Source organism: Pantherophis guttatus, chromosome 16, assembly GCF_059756535.1.
Source record: "Pantherophis guttatus breed Tessera chromosome 16, ASM5975653v1, whole genome shotgun sequence".
Classification (NCBI taxonomy): Eukaryota; Metazoa; Chordata; class Lepidosauria; order Squamata; family Colubridae; genus Pantherophis; species Pantherophis guttatus.
The window spans coordinates 771,908-788,758 of record NC_142078.1 but is presented as its reverse complement, the minus strand read 5'-3'; the positions used below and the strand labels follow the sequence as shown (position 1 = coordinate 788,758).

Genomic DNA, 16,851 nt, shown 5'->3' with positions numbered 1-16,851 from the left:
ATTAACTTGTAGAATCTTAGCCAAGGCCTCAGAACAGACTTGTCTCAAATCCTGTCTTTCCTCCTCTCGGATTCCCCGAAGCCGTATAGCAAACTCCATTGCCCTGAATTGTATCATAACAATCTCGTCTTCAACTCTGTGCATTTTATTGTCAACATCAGCAATTTTATAATCATTGTCTTTCATCTTTACATTAACTTCTGATTTAAGTTCTTCAACTTTAAAATCAACTTTCCCAATAAATTCTGCCAGGCCAGATGCCACTTCTGATATTTTTTTGGTCACCTTGTTTTGATTCTGTTTCACCATATCTTTAACTTCATTAATTTCCTGCATAAATTCCTGGTGTGATTTTTGAAGTTTATCATCTATCCCCTGATGTGATTTTTGAAGTTTGTCATCTATCTCCTGTTGAGATTTTTGAAATTTATCATCCAGAGTTTTAGAAATAAATTCTTTTAAATCTCCCACATCAAATTCTCTTTTTTGAGTCTGTAACTGTTGAGCAGGGGGAAGCTGCGTTTCATGTTTGTGTGTGGGGGATCCTGCCTTCCCTTCCTGCTTCTTTGAAGCCATCGTGCCTCGTGATCTAGTTTTTCTGAAGAGGGAAATTCCTTTTCCTTTCCCTCTTCCACAGAAACTTCTAAAAAAGTCCCCCAGATTTAATCAAGTGAAACTGAAGTAAAGCAAAGTCAAATTTTAGAAAAAGAAATTTTTCCTTTAGATAGAGCAACTTTGTAGCAGCTTTATAACTTTGTAACAAAGCAGGAAGGCTTCACAAATCCACTTTCACTAGCTCGTTAACTCAAATGCTGGGCGCCATATTTTTTCAAATCACTTTCGCTCACTCGCTTTCTCTTTTGAATTAAAAAGTCAACAAAGCACTAATACTTGCAATTTTCAAGTTTCTGGATTCAGGTTGATATTTCCGCTGTTTGTTAAGGTTAGTTCCTTTCGCTTTAAGAGTTTGCTGCTGCCGGCTTGTTCTGCTAATTAGCAGAAACGTCCCACGCCGCCCGGAGTTTCAGCAGGTTGGAAGGGAGCCACGTCTGTTTCCTCCCCAGAAACAATTCCCTGGGGGGTTACAGGGGCTCAACCTGTACCCTGCTATCTCTTCTCCTTCAATCTTCAAGATTTTGGAGTTTTCGAGCCACTCCTCGATCGCGGGGCGGCTCTACAGGCGGCGGGGCTGGCGGTCTTTAAAGAAACACCGCCGTCGCCGAGGCTCGCAAACCGGAAGTCCCCTGCAACTGTTCTTAATGTGGCGATCAAAACTGGATGCAGGATTCCAGGTGTGGCCTTACCAAGGCATTATAAAGTGTTACTAATATTTCACTTGATTTTGATTCTATGCCAACCAAGGATCATATTAGCTTTTTTGGCAGCTACCACACACAGTTGGTTCGTGTTTAAGTGATTGTCGACTAGGACTCCAAGGTCCCTCTCTGGAACGAAGGAAACGTCATATATATGCTTATTGCAAGTATGAACTCAGAATTAAAAGTCATTGAAAAGTCAGGCAGTATCTCTGGTGAAGAAGAATTGATTCCTTAGGTGGTATCTCTCCCCTTGGCTGATGGCTTGCATGTTCCTCCTCATGTCCGACTCCTTTGCTGTTGTTTGAACCCCAATTCTGGCCCTGCCCTCTGGGGTAGGAGTGAAGGAGCCCACTCTCTTCTCTGCATGCCTCTGCAGTTGCTGGAAGTGCTGAGCAAACCAGGGGAAGCAGCTCATGGGCCTGAATGCCACACCGTGCCTTTTGGGCCAGGGGACCAGGGGACGACTATCTGCTGAGGAACCACGGAAGGCCTGAGATGGGCAGGCAGACAGGCTCCCTCTCAGCTACCCACAAGAGACTGAAGTCTTGACTGTACTACCTGTACAGTACACTGTACTACCAAGGCTCTGGAATAAGAGCCTTGGTAGTACACTGGTCTAAGGCACCCTGTTATTAAGCTGGTTATTAAGACCAGCTGCCTGCAATTACTGCAGGTTCGAATCTCGCCAAGGCTCAAGGTCGACTCAGCCTTCCATCCTTTCTAAGGTAGGTAAATTGAGGACCCAGTTTGTGGGGGCAATAAGCTGACTTTGTATAAATATACAAAAGTATGAAGGCTATTGCTTAGCGCATTGTAAGCCGCCCTGAGTCTCCGGAGAAGGGCGGCATATAAATCAAATTTAAAAAAAAAAAAAGTCAGGCAGCCTCGAGGGCTTCCCCTCTTCCCTCAATCCAGATTGCTGTCTTCAGCTCCAGGAAGGTGAAAGGCACCAGGGGCCCCAGCCCCAGCCCCCCCTTCCCTCCTCCTGCTTCTCCTTCTGCAGTGTGGCAGGACCTACTAGTCCTGCCACGCTCCATAGCTAGTCTATTCACTAGACTAGAGAAGGACCAGGGGAGACAGAATAGCAGCCTTCCAATATTTTGAGGGGTTGCCACAGAGACGAGGGGCTCAAGCTATTTTCCAAAGCACCTGAAGGTCAGACAAGGAGCAATGGATGGAAACTGAACAAGGAGAGATTCAACCTGGAAATAAGGAGGAATTTTCTGACAGTGAGAGCAATCAACCAGTGGAACAGAAGTGGAGGCTTTCAAGAAGAGACTGGGCTGCCATCTGTCAGAAATGGCGTAGGGTCTCCTGCTTGGACAGGGGGTTGGACTAGATGACCTACAAGGCCCCTTCCAACTCTGTTGATCTGTAGAATCTGTACTAATGCAGAGCCTGAATGCTTCCTCAGCTGCCCTGACCCTCTCCCACAAAGCACCGTCCCCCAGATGCCCTGTTGGGCCGCTTGGCTCTGCGATCTCTGCTGGAGCTCTGGGCCGACTCGCTACTCACCAGCTCGGAGCAGGATCACCTGGTCGTCCAGTGGGAGCTCTGAGAAATGGGGAATCCGCTTGGCCCACTCCACCAGGGTGAACAGCTGCTTGTCTGCTGCTTGGCAGATGTTGGTGACCGGGTCATTGGGCTGCCAAGAGAAGAGACCCCGCGTTGGGCGTCAGAGGGCCAAGGCCCTGCCACTCTCACCATCCCCTGCAGGTGCCCTCCTTAGCCCACCCCCCACAACCTCTCCTGCCCTGCTTGCACCGAAGAGGGCAGTTGGCAATCTCTTCTGCCCCTGAAATACAAGGAGGGAGGTTTGGAAACCTGGATTCTGCGAAGGGGCTGACTCCTAATCTTCCTTGGCTGCCACCACTTTTTGCCTGAGGGGGCATCTATTCTCCCCGCCCCCCAAGTACAGTCAGGGTGTCTTGGGAAGAGGGCCCTGGGAGAGGTGAGATGCCCACAAGATAGTTCTTGCCAGCCCTTTGTCTGCCATTTCTCTCACCTCAATCCTTTCAGCTCTTGCAAGGACATTAAGGAAAGCCTTGATAGTACAGTGATTTAATGCACCCTGTAATTAACACAACTGCCTGCAATTTCTGCAGGTTCGAATCTTACCAGGCTCAAGGTCGACTCAGCCTTCCATCCTTTCTAAGGTAGGTTAAATGAGGACCCAGTTTGTGGGAGCAATAAGATGACTTTGTATAAATATACAAAAGGATGAAGGCTATTGCTTAACGCACTGTAAGCCGCCCTGAGTCTCCGGAGAAGGGCGGCATATAAATCAAATTTTTTAAAAAAAGCCTCCCCCTCCCTCATGCAGCCTGGCCTCCCGAAGGAGGGAGCAATGGAGGTCCGAGGGGAGGGGAGGGGAGGGGAGGCAGGAGTCCAGAGCTGAAGTGGACTCTACCTTCCATCTGCTTCCAGGGCTGCAGCGTCATTCCCGTGTGCAGAGGGGCTCGGGGGGGGGGGGCTGCTCTGAAGCCAGGCAGATGCCCCTGGGGAGCAAGTCTGCATCTGAGGGGCTGGGAGTCAGAGAGAAGGCAGCAAAGCCAGAAGGAAATGTACGTGTGTGTGTGTGTGTGTGTGTGTGTGTGTGTGTGTGTGTGAGAGAGAGAGAGAGAGAGAGAGAGAGAGAGAGAGAGAGAGAAGAATGTGCAGCTCTGACAGAGGAACATCTCTACCTCAAAAAAAAAACCCTTTGGGGAAGTTCCTGGATGCCAGGATTGACGGCTGTGACACCCAACCCCAACAGGAGGTCTTCAGTGGGCAAACTCACAAGGCTCCATGCTTAAGGCCCCCCTCAGTTCCTCCTCTTCCTAAGCCATTGGGCAAAGAGGGCCCACTTCCCTGCCCTTCCTCTGCTCATTCCTCAGCCAGAGAGTCCCCCAAAGCCCCTTGCAAGGCAGCCCCCCATCTCAGCTAACCAGGCATGCCAAGACTCCCAAGGCCAGACTCTTCAGCCAGGTTGCCCACAGCACTTCCAGACAGAGGTGATGCCGTCAGGGGGGAACCCAGAGAACTCCCACCCTACCAGTGGGCCTCTACCCAAGCTGGGGGGGTCTCCAGCTGCACCCTTCTCACTCCTTGTCCTCTAGGGTCTCTGAGGCCTCTCGCTCCAGCCAGCTCTACCAGGCCAGAGATATCCACAGCTCTGGAGCCATTGGGGAGGAACCCACCAGGCCCCCAGCAAGCCTCGGCACCAGGAGACCCCTTCACAAGGCGGCTGCTCAGGGGAAACAAGTCCTTCTCCTGGGTACACAAAAACAAGGGCAGCCCCAGCCTCAGCACCTCCTTGCGTGCAAAGAACCCGGCCCTTCTCGGCACACACCCACCCACACACACACCCCCTCCTCAGGCACTGCTTGACCGAGGAGCACCCCGGGCTGAGCACCATGCCTAGCTGCCCGCAGGTTGTGGGTGCCACCCCTGTGGCTTTCCTCCCAGCCAGGCAGATGCCCGAACCTGGCCAGGGTCCGCCTCCAAGGAGAAGCTGCTGCTTGCTCTGCTCCCTGGCCTTGCTCATCTCCCCTGGGGATTTTGAGCCCAGGCAGCCAGAGGGAAGCAGCCGCTTTTGTGCCTTGCCAAGAGTCCTGGCTGGCCCAAGAAAGGCCCAGGCAGACTGGCCGTGGGACAAGTTCCCTTGGCAGGATTGGCAGAGAATCTGCGGACCACAGAAAGCACTTCCTCCCCTACAACTCCTTTCTCACCCCAGAGAAACAATGAGAAGGAGAAATGGGGGGAATTCTGCTGAATTCTCAGGGATGGAGTTGCTGGGAAGCATGGTGGGAAGCATGTCTTGGGTGGTCCCAGCCTCCCTCTGGCCACTCTCTCACTTCCTGGCTTCTTGCCCTCCATCCTGGGCAAACTGCCCCACCTGAAGCGCTACCGATGCTCGGGGGAGGGGGGGTCCTGCCTGCAGGGTCCCTCTAGCCCTGGAGAAATTTGGACCAGGCACCTTCAGGTTTGCTGCCTTGAGTGGGTTGTAGAAAGGCTGTTTGTGTTTCCTGGAGACCCTGGAAACTCATTCTCAAACTCTGGAGAGATTCTCTACAGTCATCCGGGTCATGGTTGTCCTAAAAATGCTTTTTCTAGAGGCAACTGGGCTTTCTTGTTTTTTCTTTTGAAAAGGATGCGAATGACCAGCTCTCTGCAAGGAATATAAATCTTTTCATTATCCACCATTCAGTCAGAGCTGAAGAAGCTTCTTGGATGAGAAGCGAAACGTCTTCAAAGAAAAAACAAGGAAGACCAGTTGCCTCCTGAACAAAGCACCCTTGGGGCACTCATTCTCAAACGCTCCTCTTCTCTGATGGGACTGGAAGAAAATGGCTGAACCGTCCGGGCCACCCGAAAAGGGACGGCAGAGGAGAGCTGCAGCTATCAAAGGCCTCGTGGAAGGACAACTTTTCCAGCAGGGCCTGGAGCCCTTGAGCCAAGAGTTCCTGCCTGGGGGCCTTGAGGGAGGCTGGGCGGGCCACTCGCTTACCGAATTAGGAGTCAGGCCCATGTTGGCTTCGATGTAGGTCTCTGTCTTGGGCTCCACCGCCAGTTCAGCTTCTAGAATCTTCTCCACCGGCATGTCCTCGTTTGCACTGCTGGTGGACTCAACCTCGTTCTCGTTGCGGTCTTTGCCTCGTTGCCGCTCCTCCTGGACAGCTGGAAGGGTCAAGAAAGGGGGGAGGTGTCAGTCGGACAGCTTTGGATGCCGAAAGCTTTCAGGGCAGGGGGCTTGGAATTGAGGTGGGCCACTGATGATCTACGGGTGTGGGCAGCAATGTACGGTACTAGTAGTCCTCATTTAGTGACACAATTGGGACCGGCAACTCAGTCATTAAGCAAAGCAGCTGGCAAGTAAAAACATAGCTGCCGTGATTATGATCTTCCTTTCCTTAATTCAGCTTTACAGATTTGTAAAGGTCGTAAATGGGAGGACTGGTCATAAAAGTTATTTTTTTTTATCCATATGGTAACCACAAGTGGTTGCTGAATGAAGCAGTCACTAAGCGAGGACTACTTGGTCTCTTCTTTTTGTTTGGGGGGTGGGGAAGGGATGAAAAGGGATAAAATTGATTATCTTGGGGCTTTGGGGTTTAAGGGAAATCACAGCCTTAAGAACCTTTTGCCAGCCCAAACTGAGCTCATTTTCCCTGGGCGGGAGGTTGGTTCTAAGTGGGACTTTGACCCACTGGGGGTCACCTGCCCATTTCACCCAGAAGCTCCCTCCGGACACAACTCGGCTGGGCTGAAAGACCCTCGTGGCCCTCAGGCAGGACATAAAGACAAAACGTAAAGACCCCCCCCCCCCCCAACCAGAGAACTGCCCTCCCATTTTGCAGAATGGCACGGAGTCACCCAGAGGCAGGACCTGCCTCTCCTGGGCAAAGGTCGGGTTGGCCTGCAGTTCTGGGCTTCGGGGAGCCCTGACTTTGTCCAGCACGTTGCTCAGGGCTAGCAGGCTGTGAGAAGCCCAGGCCTGGACTGCTTTGACCCTTGCAGGGGGCTCAGCCTCAGGACCCGTCTGAGAGCGGTTCAAAGCATCGTGGAGCTGTGGCGTGTTTCCATTCGGAATGAGTGGGTTTGTTCCTGATGGAGGAGGAGACGCCCACCCACCCTCAGGAGGCGGTGAAGGCGGAAGCAACCGGTGGGAGGTTTGCCCTGGCTGAGCTCCTGCCTTTTGGCTGTCACTTTAGCTCATTCAAATATACAGTCACAGACCAAACATGCTGGAGCCCTGCGGTACATTACACAGCAGCCAATAAAACCTATTCAGCCATACACGAGACACAAGCGGGGAAACAATTAGCTCCAGAGATTTCTAACTGCCTTGGCAATGGTGCAAAATGTGGCTACTGTACAACTCTAAAGACTTGTTGAACTTGGTGGTTTAGTTGGTAGCTCACAATTGCCCTGCAAGAGGGGTCTGAACAGCTGTCCTTAGAGGGGCAATTAATTAACCCACCAAGCGCCTTCTTTTCAAGGAGACCGGGTCCCTTCCGGGCTTGGCCAATGGCTCCCTAAGAGATCCGAGGAGGGCTACTTCCCACATCACCTGGAGCCCTCCTATACACACACGGATGCAGCCGAAACACAGCTGGCCTTCAGATGGACCCCTCCTCTTCTCAGTAACCCTAAGGCAAGCCACCGTTCTTCGCTTTATCCTCTGCCACCCTGACTCTGCCCCCTCCCCAAATTACTGAATCAATGTAGCCAAGGGTGGACTTGACTAAATTTGGTTCCTTTGTGCCAAGTCACTTACTGAGGCTTATTTGGGTATTCTTCTTCTGGCATTTGCTGGCATGGCCAGAATCTGGAACTGGATGGCAGACTGACAGCCTGGTGAGAAACGGGATATAATTTCCCCTTCCTGAAATTACTCCTTTTCTTTAAAGGGTCAGCAGGGAGGGGGACTAACACCTGCCAACTTGGCAGGTGTTGACCAGGCTTCGGACCTTGGCTCATGCAGGGCAAATGCGCCGTGGGGCTGCTCAGCCACACTTAGCCAGCTCTGCAGTCCCAATGGGCAAAAACGCCCCTCTAGGGCAGAGGCCCAGAGCCCTCCATGCACACCCATGGGGAGGGCATCTCCAGGCCTCAGCACTTGAGAGATTGGGAGGTGGGAGGAGGTAGGGGGTCCCAATCTGAAGAATGCCCAGGCATTCATTCTGCTGCAGGGAAGCCCAGTGCAACACCATAAGATCTGTTCTTTCACTTTGCTTTTCGCTTGCTGTGCTTGTGTTAAGGTATCCACCTCTCTCTAAAGCAGATTACAAAACCCCAATGGCCAGTTTCAGGGCGAAAAGACAGCACTTTCCCCTCCTTCTGTTTTCAGCCACCATCCGACAAAGAAAAATACAAACTGCCTCTCTGTTTGCTGCAGGGCCCTGCACTGAATTGGCCAAGCTTTGCATCAACCCAAATTTGCTGCCCACTCTTTGCAGCCAGTGGCCTTTTTTGGTGCCCCCCATTCCTTGATGGCCCCCCCCTCCTTCTGAGTGGCCCACCGTTTCCTTTGTGGGACCTCCGTGTGTGACGCTCACTGCTGAGACACAAAGAAGACACAAAGCCCAGCCCAGAACTTCACACCTGCCCTAGTCTTTGGGGAACTGCTGCCGGGGACGCTGCTGCCAATGGGTCACCCAGTGGCCTGCCCGCCCACCACAACCTCCCTTGCCACACGCAGCCCTCCCAGGACGCCAAGGAAGAAAGCCTTCAGCAGAAATGAAGAGGAGAGGAGGCCGCCCACCACCTGTTCCCACCACCACTCTAACACTGAGCTACACTGCCTTTGCACGTGGAGGCTTTAGTTAAGGCCAGACCCACAGAACACCTGCCTGTTTATTCTCAAGAACTGCAGGCCCACACCTCTCCGGTTAACGGTGTGAATGCAACCATCTCTAATGTGCCATTTCTCAAATCCTTGGAGATGCCACAGAACGGTTCATGGTTTAATAAAAGGACCTGTGAAGTACTGAGTTTGTTGCAGCTTCTTGGGCATCGCAAGGCAGAGTTTGGAAAGTGCTAAGGACCCCATGAACCAAGAAAGTCTGCCCGAATCCTCCCACTTCAGCTGCCTGTTGTGTTAGCAATGCAAGAAAGGATCCTCCACCCAGCATCTGCCTTGGAAGAAATGGCCAGGGTGGTTTCATAATGCAGATTCTGAGCCACAGACACTCACTGTCCTCAGACTGCTGCCTTGAGTCGCTTTGATTGTCTCGAGGGCATTAAAAGCTTGCATGGTACATTGCGGAACTGGCCCTGCAGAGAGCCACATTCCAGCCCACCACAAGCCACAGAAATCTCTCGCTCCCTTGTGGCCCTGCTGCGTCCCTTCCCTGGGCAGGGCAATCTGCACTGAAGGTTTGCCTCATCTTTTGCCCTGCAGCTCCTCTGGGATTTGGCCCTCCATCCAGGGAGTCTCTCCGGTACATATATATGTGTATATATATATATATACACCATAATATATTTCCTTTCTCCCTTTCTCGCCAGAGAAGCTGCCCCTGCAGAGTGAGAAGGACTCGGCCGATTCTGGGAGGACTCAGCCTCTCCAGGTCACCCTCTGGGGACACCAAGAGATTTTTTGCTGCTTAACAGCTGGTCTAGTAAGATTGAAATGGGAGTACCTGGTTGCTCCTGCCTTCCAGGGAGTCTTGTGGGTCGGGATGGATGGTGCTCCATCCCTGCAATAGAGTAGAGATTTGGAAATGAAACATCATTAGAAGAGAGGCAGCAGCTGCTGCGGTGCATGTCCCAGTCATTAAATTGCTGCTGCTCTTGACTGTGGCAGCACCACCCAAATACATGGCCCTTGTACATTTTCCCAGGGAGAAAGTCAGAGGGGGGGGGCGGGGGTGGTTGTGGGGGCGCTCTGTTCCTGGCCCAGTTTATTTAAGGTGTCCTTCTTCCTTACCCCTCTCAGGTGAAATGTTGGTGGCCACAGGGCAACTGGTCCTCTCAAGCCCCCTTTTCTGTCTCTCTGCCCCATCTACAGGCAGGCCTTTGCTGGTCGGGGGGCAGGGGAGGAATGAGAAGAAGCAGGAGGGGGCTCCTTTTCTCCTAAGCTGCTAGAACATCTCCTTTTAATGGCCCTATAACCCCTTGCAATGGGGTGGAGTCAGGGCAACCGAATGGAGCTGAGTGTTTACTGGCCGAATGTCTTTCCTGTCACCAATGCAGAGTTTTTGTTCAGCAGATATATTCTCATTGCGCCCAGAAAGAGGAATATCTGACTCAACCTAGGATCGAACTCACAGCCTCCTGAATGTGAGGCGAGAGCTCCCTCTCTAGGCACCACACTCCTAAGCTGCTGGGATTCAGGAAGGAAAATGAAGAGCAGGCATTATTGGCCACTTCTTCCCATCAGAGCAGTCACAGCCTCGGCCTTCCTTTAAACAGAGAGTAAGTCTGAGTGGCTCTGGTGGCGCAGTGGTCAGAATGCAGTATTGCAGGCTGACTCTGCCCATAGCCAAGAGTTTGATCCTGACTGGCTCAGGATTGACTCAGCCTTCCATCCTTCTGAATGAGGTAAAACGAGGACCCAGACTGTTGTGGGCAATAGGCTGACTCTGTAAACCGCTGAGAGAGGGCTGCAAAGCACTGTGAAGCGGTATATAAGTCTAAGTGCTATTGCTATCTTGTTCCCTGGTGAATCTTTCAGGGAGCCTGCTGGGCTGAAGAGAGGCTGCAAACACATTCAAGGAATGCTGGTGGTTTCTGGGCTTAGCCTTTCTTAGGATGGGATGGGGGAAGGGGCTAAGCGTCTCTGGCCATGGCCCTCTGCCCCTCCCAAGCCCAAAGGAGTCATCCCTGGGAAAACGAGGTGGGCATCCAAGCACTGTGCTGGGGCAGGATAATTCCCAGGGGAAGCCTGGGGATCTCCAATACGCTGTCCTAGTTTCAGATCGAATAAAACTCATTTTTCCAGAATAGGGGCCAGTTTGGGCCCAGCCAAAGAAAGGAACACGGCAGATGGATGGCCTTTGCCAGCCCTGCCTCAGCTGGGACTCCCTCCCATCAGGTTCCCAGAGTTTATGGCAGATTGAAAGAGCCACTCAGAAGCCCAGCAGCACAGCTTTGAGGTGGCATCCGACAGCCTTCACGTCTGGCGGGAGACTTCTGCCGCCCCCAAGAGGGCAGCATATGGCAAAAAGAGAGCCCCACCCCACATCCCATCCCAGAATTTCTTCTCATGGTGCAAAACATGCCATGGATCATGTCAGGCTCATTCTTAGAACATGAACACGCTCTTATTTCTGTATGCCAGGTGGGTGTATCTCGGCAGCCTGCTTGCCTGCTTTTAAAATCAGGCCGATTCTCGTTCTTTCCGAGTTCTCAGATTGAGTAACAGCCTCTCTGTGGATTCTCTGTTTCACAAATGTCTGCCACATGCAAGCCACAACCATTTCCTGGCCTCGGAACGCGCATGACTCTCCTCTCGCTGTTCACACACACATTCCAGAGGAGAAGGATCGGCAACCCCAGCTCAGCTCCAGATCTTTCTGCAAATGGACTTCGTCGATTAGGTTTCTCTACTGATAAAAATATTTAACGCTTTGGGGGTTGTTTCTTCTGAGAAAGGCTCTGATAGTTTATCAAGATCGGAAATTGTATACTATGGAAACTAAGAAATTTTCTGCCTGGCTAAAAATCTATCCTCAAATCAAGAGGGGACTTTTTTTCTGCTATTTTCTCAGTGTTGTTCAGCCTTTGCTGTATCCAACGCAGGTAGTCCTCAACTCACCACTACAAATTTACTTACTGTCTGCAGCTACAAGAGTCTCAAGAACTGGTGGTTTATGGCCCAAAAGCACTCTGGTCATTGTAAAACATCACATGAATTTATTTCGAGTGCTTGGCAAACTATTCTGATTTACAACACAAGCGCCCTGCCACCAATCGCCTGATGGCCATTTGCAGTTTTCTCTGCCGGCTTCCCCAGAAAATCCATGAAGAAGCCAGCAGGAAAAGTTGCAAGCAGAGAGGAGGTTTGGATTGGAGGTCTGTTGTTGCAGCGCAAGGAAGGATTTCCCCTCTGCTCCATGCAGGGAGAGAAAACCCTCCCGTGCACTGAGGGAACCGGCCTCGAATCTGGTCTCAATGCTGGTAAATGCCATCCTCAGAACGTTGGCATTTGCTGCGTTTTCCCCACTTAAACGGGCAGAAATGTTGGCACTCGCTAGAGTTTTCCCCTTTGGGATGGAAAAAGCTAGCAAGCGGCAGCCTTCTCAAAGGCTGTTGGCATTCATGAGCGCTTTTCTCATTGGCAGGGACAATGCTAGCCAATGCCACTATTCTGAGCCTTCCGGAACGATGGCATTCGCTAGCATTTTTGCCAGATTTGAGGTCCGTTTCCCCAGTTTGCCAGGGGATTTGTCACACTCTTCTGGAGCCCCTCCAGGCCTCTCCACCGAGGGCTGATCGTGCTGGGTCCTGGGCTCCTTCTTCCCTGGTCACCCCTTGGTGCAGAAACCAGAGACAGGAAAGCTGCCAAGGAAGGGCAGAAGAAGGGAGCGACGGCTTCGAAACCTAGTGGCCAGAAGCAACGGCAGTTCTCAGATGTTATTAAGGCGAGCAAGAGGAGCTTCTGAGATACGTTGAGCTCAGAAGGAAAAGAATCGGTGCATCAGATACTCAGGGAAGGCAGCCAAAGAACAACAGAAAACAAGCAGAAGCCCTCTGCTCCAGGCCTCCTCTGGGGAGTGGATAAGTGGTCCCCTGGGAAATTAGGAAGGGCGGGTGGAAGGAACAGGATCCCAGCTGGGGCATCTCAGGAACCCGAGCAGGGAGTGTCTCTTGACCTCAAATGAGTTCAGATCTCCAGGGCTCAAGACAGAGTACAGAACAGCCGAGCCAAATTTATATGCAATTTCTGGAAGCCCCACAGAGCATAAAGCATCCTAGAGGGGAGCCCCTCTTCCCATCCAGCCACAGAATCTGGAGAACCGCAAACCATCACCTGGCCTCAACACTGGAGTTTGGAGGACAGCAGCAGCGAGGATGATGGGAACCGGAAAGCAAGAAGAGAAGGGAGTGGAATTTGTCTCACCTGCAGGAAAGGTGACTTAAGGGGGAGGTAGCACTTTTGACTGTGGCCAGTGGTGGAGCTGCACAGGCACAATCGTGGCATCGCTACCTCTTCTGTGGAGCCACGTGATTTCTGTGGAGTTTTTGAGCAGCTGACCATGTCTTTTGTGATTCTGGCTGATGCTCAGGTGGCATCGGAGCCCAACTGTGAGCAACCTGGGTGCTACTTCACACAGTTTGGGCTGGGACCGATTCCTATGGAGCCCATCGCAAAATCCAACAATGGAGAAGCTTCTGGAATCTGTTTGTGCCACTGCCCATAGGCTGGATCCCTGCCTGCATTGGCTTCTAAGGCCGTTTAAAGGCTTTGCCCACAACCAGAGGAGCATTAATGTTCTCGGCAGCCCTTGTCAGAGTTTCCTGCCCCCTTAAAAAGGCAACAATGCCCCAATTCAAACAGGCCCCAGACCCCACACTTAGCCAAGCTGGTGGAGAAGGCCATAGAAATTCCCCCTTTTCAACCTGGACCTAGGCCTGAATATGGCCCAGGTGGGGTCACACCACCCCTGCAGAGTGCCAGCTGGCAGCCTGGGGCATCTCCTGGGGCATCTCCTAGCTGGATCCTGGCCGGGTGCCAAGAGAGCCGTGAGCAGCATTGGCTGAGAAACCACCTGGCTCCCACCTGGAGGAGAAAGACCCAGTTTTGGCGACTAGGGCACCAGCCATCAAAAGACGCTCAGCCCTCCTGCCCAACTGGCTGAGGCATCTGGCAGGTCCTCTTGTGCCTACAGCCGTCCTTCTCTGGTGACTTCCACTCTCCCTGGGCAGCCTCTTTGCTAGCAGTGGGGAGGATGCTCAGGGCACAGCCATTTATCCAAGCCTCTTAATTATGTAACATTTAAGTGATTTAAAACCCAGAGCATTATTGTTTTAAACTTTGCTGTCATTTTACCTCTGATGTTCTAATTAGATAGCTGCAAGCACCCTGAGCCATTAAAAGAAGTTGGTGTCTAACCACCGCTTAAACAATTCATTAAAATAAACCCCAGAAGGTCTGTCAATCAAGGGAAGGTCAAGACCTCTTATCCCCCCCCATCCTGAGTGGCAGGCAAGGAAAGCTTTCAAAGGGCAAGGGCCGCCTGGCTGCCTGGCAGAGACCCCAGGAGGGTGGGCTCAGAGGGAGCTGGCAGCCATCAGTGTGTATTGAGGGGGGGGCACCCGAGATTGCATTCCTTCCCCGGAAGACGTGGGGCACTGCATGGCCCCAAGGCTGAGCCCAAGGCTGGAAGTGCTGATCTGAACCCCACCAGGCAGGGCCCTTCCTCTGCACCTCCTTCCAAACAAGGGGGGAGGAGGAGGCAAGGGACCCCCCCCAACCTCCCACCTCTTCATAGGGCCATTATCATCACACACTCACACCCACCGAAACACAAACAAGTTTTGTTTTTGAACAATTGGCTGACTTTTGTATTTACCATTGTTTCTACTTCTTGTGAGGCGTCCTTCTTAACCCGGAAAAGAGGAAATGAAAAATTGCTCTCCAGAATAGCTTGCTTACCAGACAGATCTATTTTCCTGAGTCTGATGCAGGTAAGGAAGGTTGCTACCCAGATGGAACCTCCACTTTCAGAGGTAGACTATCTTGAAGAGGAGTTGCCAGAAAACAGCGGGGGCATTTCTGTCCTATCCTGCCTGGGATGTCTCTTGTTTCTGGGGTCCTTGGTCCAGAAGTGAAGCCAGCCTGCACCCCAAGTCCACCTGCAGATGATCGGCCCGCACCCCCAAGGGAGGGACCGCCAGGGCCTACCAGCAGAAGCTGCCCCTGCATCCCCACAAGCAGCCTGAGCAGCTGTCCCAAAGGCAGGCAGGGTTCCCAGAGGAGCCCTCTCGCCCCAATTCCACTTTTCTCTTGGGGTTCACTCCCATTTTGTGGACCTGTTGTGCTGAGCACCTTCCACAGAGCCAGCCACAGGGCAGAGCTCGCTAAAAAAGGAAAGCTAGATAGAGAGCAAACCCCACTCACTCCCTTCTAGCACTGATGATGTTGCCTAGTTGGGTCACGAAATGTCTGTAAGAAAACAGCCAAGCTCAGAGAGCACCAAGGACCCTGACTAGGCTAAGCCTGACTAGGTGGCTCAGTGGCTAAGACACTAAGCTTGTAGATCAGAAAGGTCGGCAGTTCGAATCCCTAGTACAGGTGTCCTGCGTGAACAGGTGGTTGGACTAGATGACCTCCAAGGTCCCTTCCAACTCTGTTACTGTTGCTGACCCCCCCCCCTACTCATCCTATTGGCAAACAGCCCTGTAGGACCTGCAGACATGCTTTGCTTTGTCCTGCAATGATCAGCAGGAATGGCCTGGAGGAACAGGAAGAGGAGCCAAGACAGGTAAAAGGAATCTGAGACCTGGCCTTCTGAGTGGGAGTGAAGGGGGAGGTTTGTAAGGGTCTGTTATTGTAACCTTATAATAAAAGTAGTATTAGCATGCATGACTTTGGTCCCCTAGTCTTGTCTACACCTGGCAGGTGCTAACTTGACACCCACACGCCCCGGTCTGAATGCTCCCCATGGGATTTCCCATCCCTGCACCCGGTCAGAAATTCTGGAAGTGGCCAGAGAGAGAGGAGGGATGTCCCATAGGGAAGGGGAAGCAGGCAAGGGCTGCAGGAAACCGGACCACCCTAAGCCCAGGAGATCGGCATGGCTGGGGTAAGAATGTGCCCACTGACTTGACTGCCAGCCTTCTTCTCAACCCAACCCAGACAAGGGAGCTGCTTCCTGCTTTCAAGGGCCTGAAGAGGAGAAAGGACAGTGCCAAAGTTCCAAAGCTATGAAACCCACTTCATCACAGTCTCAGGCAGACTATATTAAAAAAAACAAAAAACCCTAAGTGTCTAGTCCTTATGATCCCATCCGAGTATTTCAGACAGAATGGGAGGGACACCCAAAATACAGTCTCCTGTGGTTATGGGATGGACACTGATGCAAAATGAAACCATGGGAAAATGTAGAGTTGTGAGGAATAAAACAAGGGATGCGAATTGATTGGCATTAAGCTGCCAATGCTCCTGCTTAACAAAAACTCTGCTTACTCCTGGCCTCCTCTTTCCTGAGAGTGCGGGGCTCCCTCACTGTCCTGGGCCAAGCATTGCATTTCTCAGCCCGATCTGCGTGTTACTAAGAACGAAGTGGTGGGCCTGGACTCCCCTCCATCAAACCGCACTGGGATGAACCAGCTGCCAAGGACACCTCGCCTGGGAGGAGAGTGAGAAATTGCCCCGAGATGCACCAAATATCTAAGCGGTTCCCAAAACATTTGAGCAGCTTGCAACTGGACACCTGGACACTGGTAAAAGGGACAAAGGCGGAAGGGCCGTGGAAAGGGGAAAAGGTATAACCTTTCTGCGGTAATATTCAAATCTAGCCTTGCTTTCACTGCAACCACTAATCCATAGTCAAAGAACCTATCACTTCAACCAAATGGAGTCGAGGGTCTCTCTTGCCTAGGGATCTGAGTGGAGCAGGCCTGACATTTATATCAAACAGCACACAAACAAGGAACAAAGCAATGCCTAACAAAGGGGGAGGGCTGATTCTGCACTGTCAATGGATAAATGTGAAAATAATATCATTGTCCCATTGAGAGGAAGTTGGTCTAGATGACCTCCAAATCACCTTCTAGCACTTCCATTCTAGGATTCCTTGACCACCAGAAGGGACAGCCTTCACAATTATGACCACCCCCCTCCACGGTCCGATCTCGCCCGGCCTCACCTTCCCTCTTCATGCCCATCGCCAGGCACTTCTGGTAGCGGCAGTACTGGCACCGGTTCCGCTGGCGCTTGTCGATCAGGCAGTCCTTGTTGTCTCGGCAAGTGTAGGTCAGGTCCTTCCGCACCGTCCGCTTGAAGAAGCCTTTGCAGCCCTCGCAGCTGTACACCCCGTAGTGCTTGCCTGAGGTGGGGGGCAGAAGACAGACGGGGCTGGTGGGGAAGGAAGGAGGCCCC

At 52.1% G+C, this 16,851-nt stretch overlaps 1 protein-coding gene across 3 annotated transcripts in view; it reads right to left on the bottom strand.

Moving 5' to 3' along the window:
* The window catches only part of RXRA (retinoid X receptor alpha), a 106,578-nt gene that overhangs the window by 14,569 nt on the left and 75,158 nt on the right, over window positions 1-16,851 (bottom strand). For 2 of the 3 annotated variants that reach the window (XM_060691588.2, XM_060691569.2), the window contains exons 4-7: window positions 16,619-16,803; window positions 9,446-9,502; window positions 5,809-5,978; window positions 2,835-2,964 (exon numbers count right to left, since the gene is read on the bottom strand). In XM_060691588.2, coding sequence (XP_060547571.1) covers window positions 2,835-2,964; window positions 5,809-5,978; window positions 9,446-9,502; window positions 16,619-16,803 — 542 coding nt within the window. The remainder of the gene's footprint in view (window positions 1-2,834; window positions 2,965-5,808; window positions 5,979-9,445; window positions 9,503-16,618; window positions 16,804-16,851) is intronic. The other variant, XM_060691603.2, reaches the window with a different exon arrangement.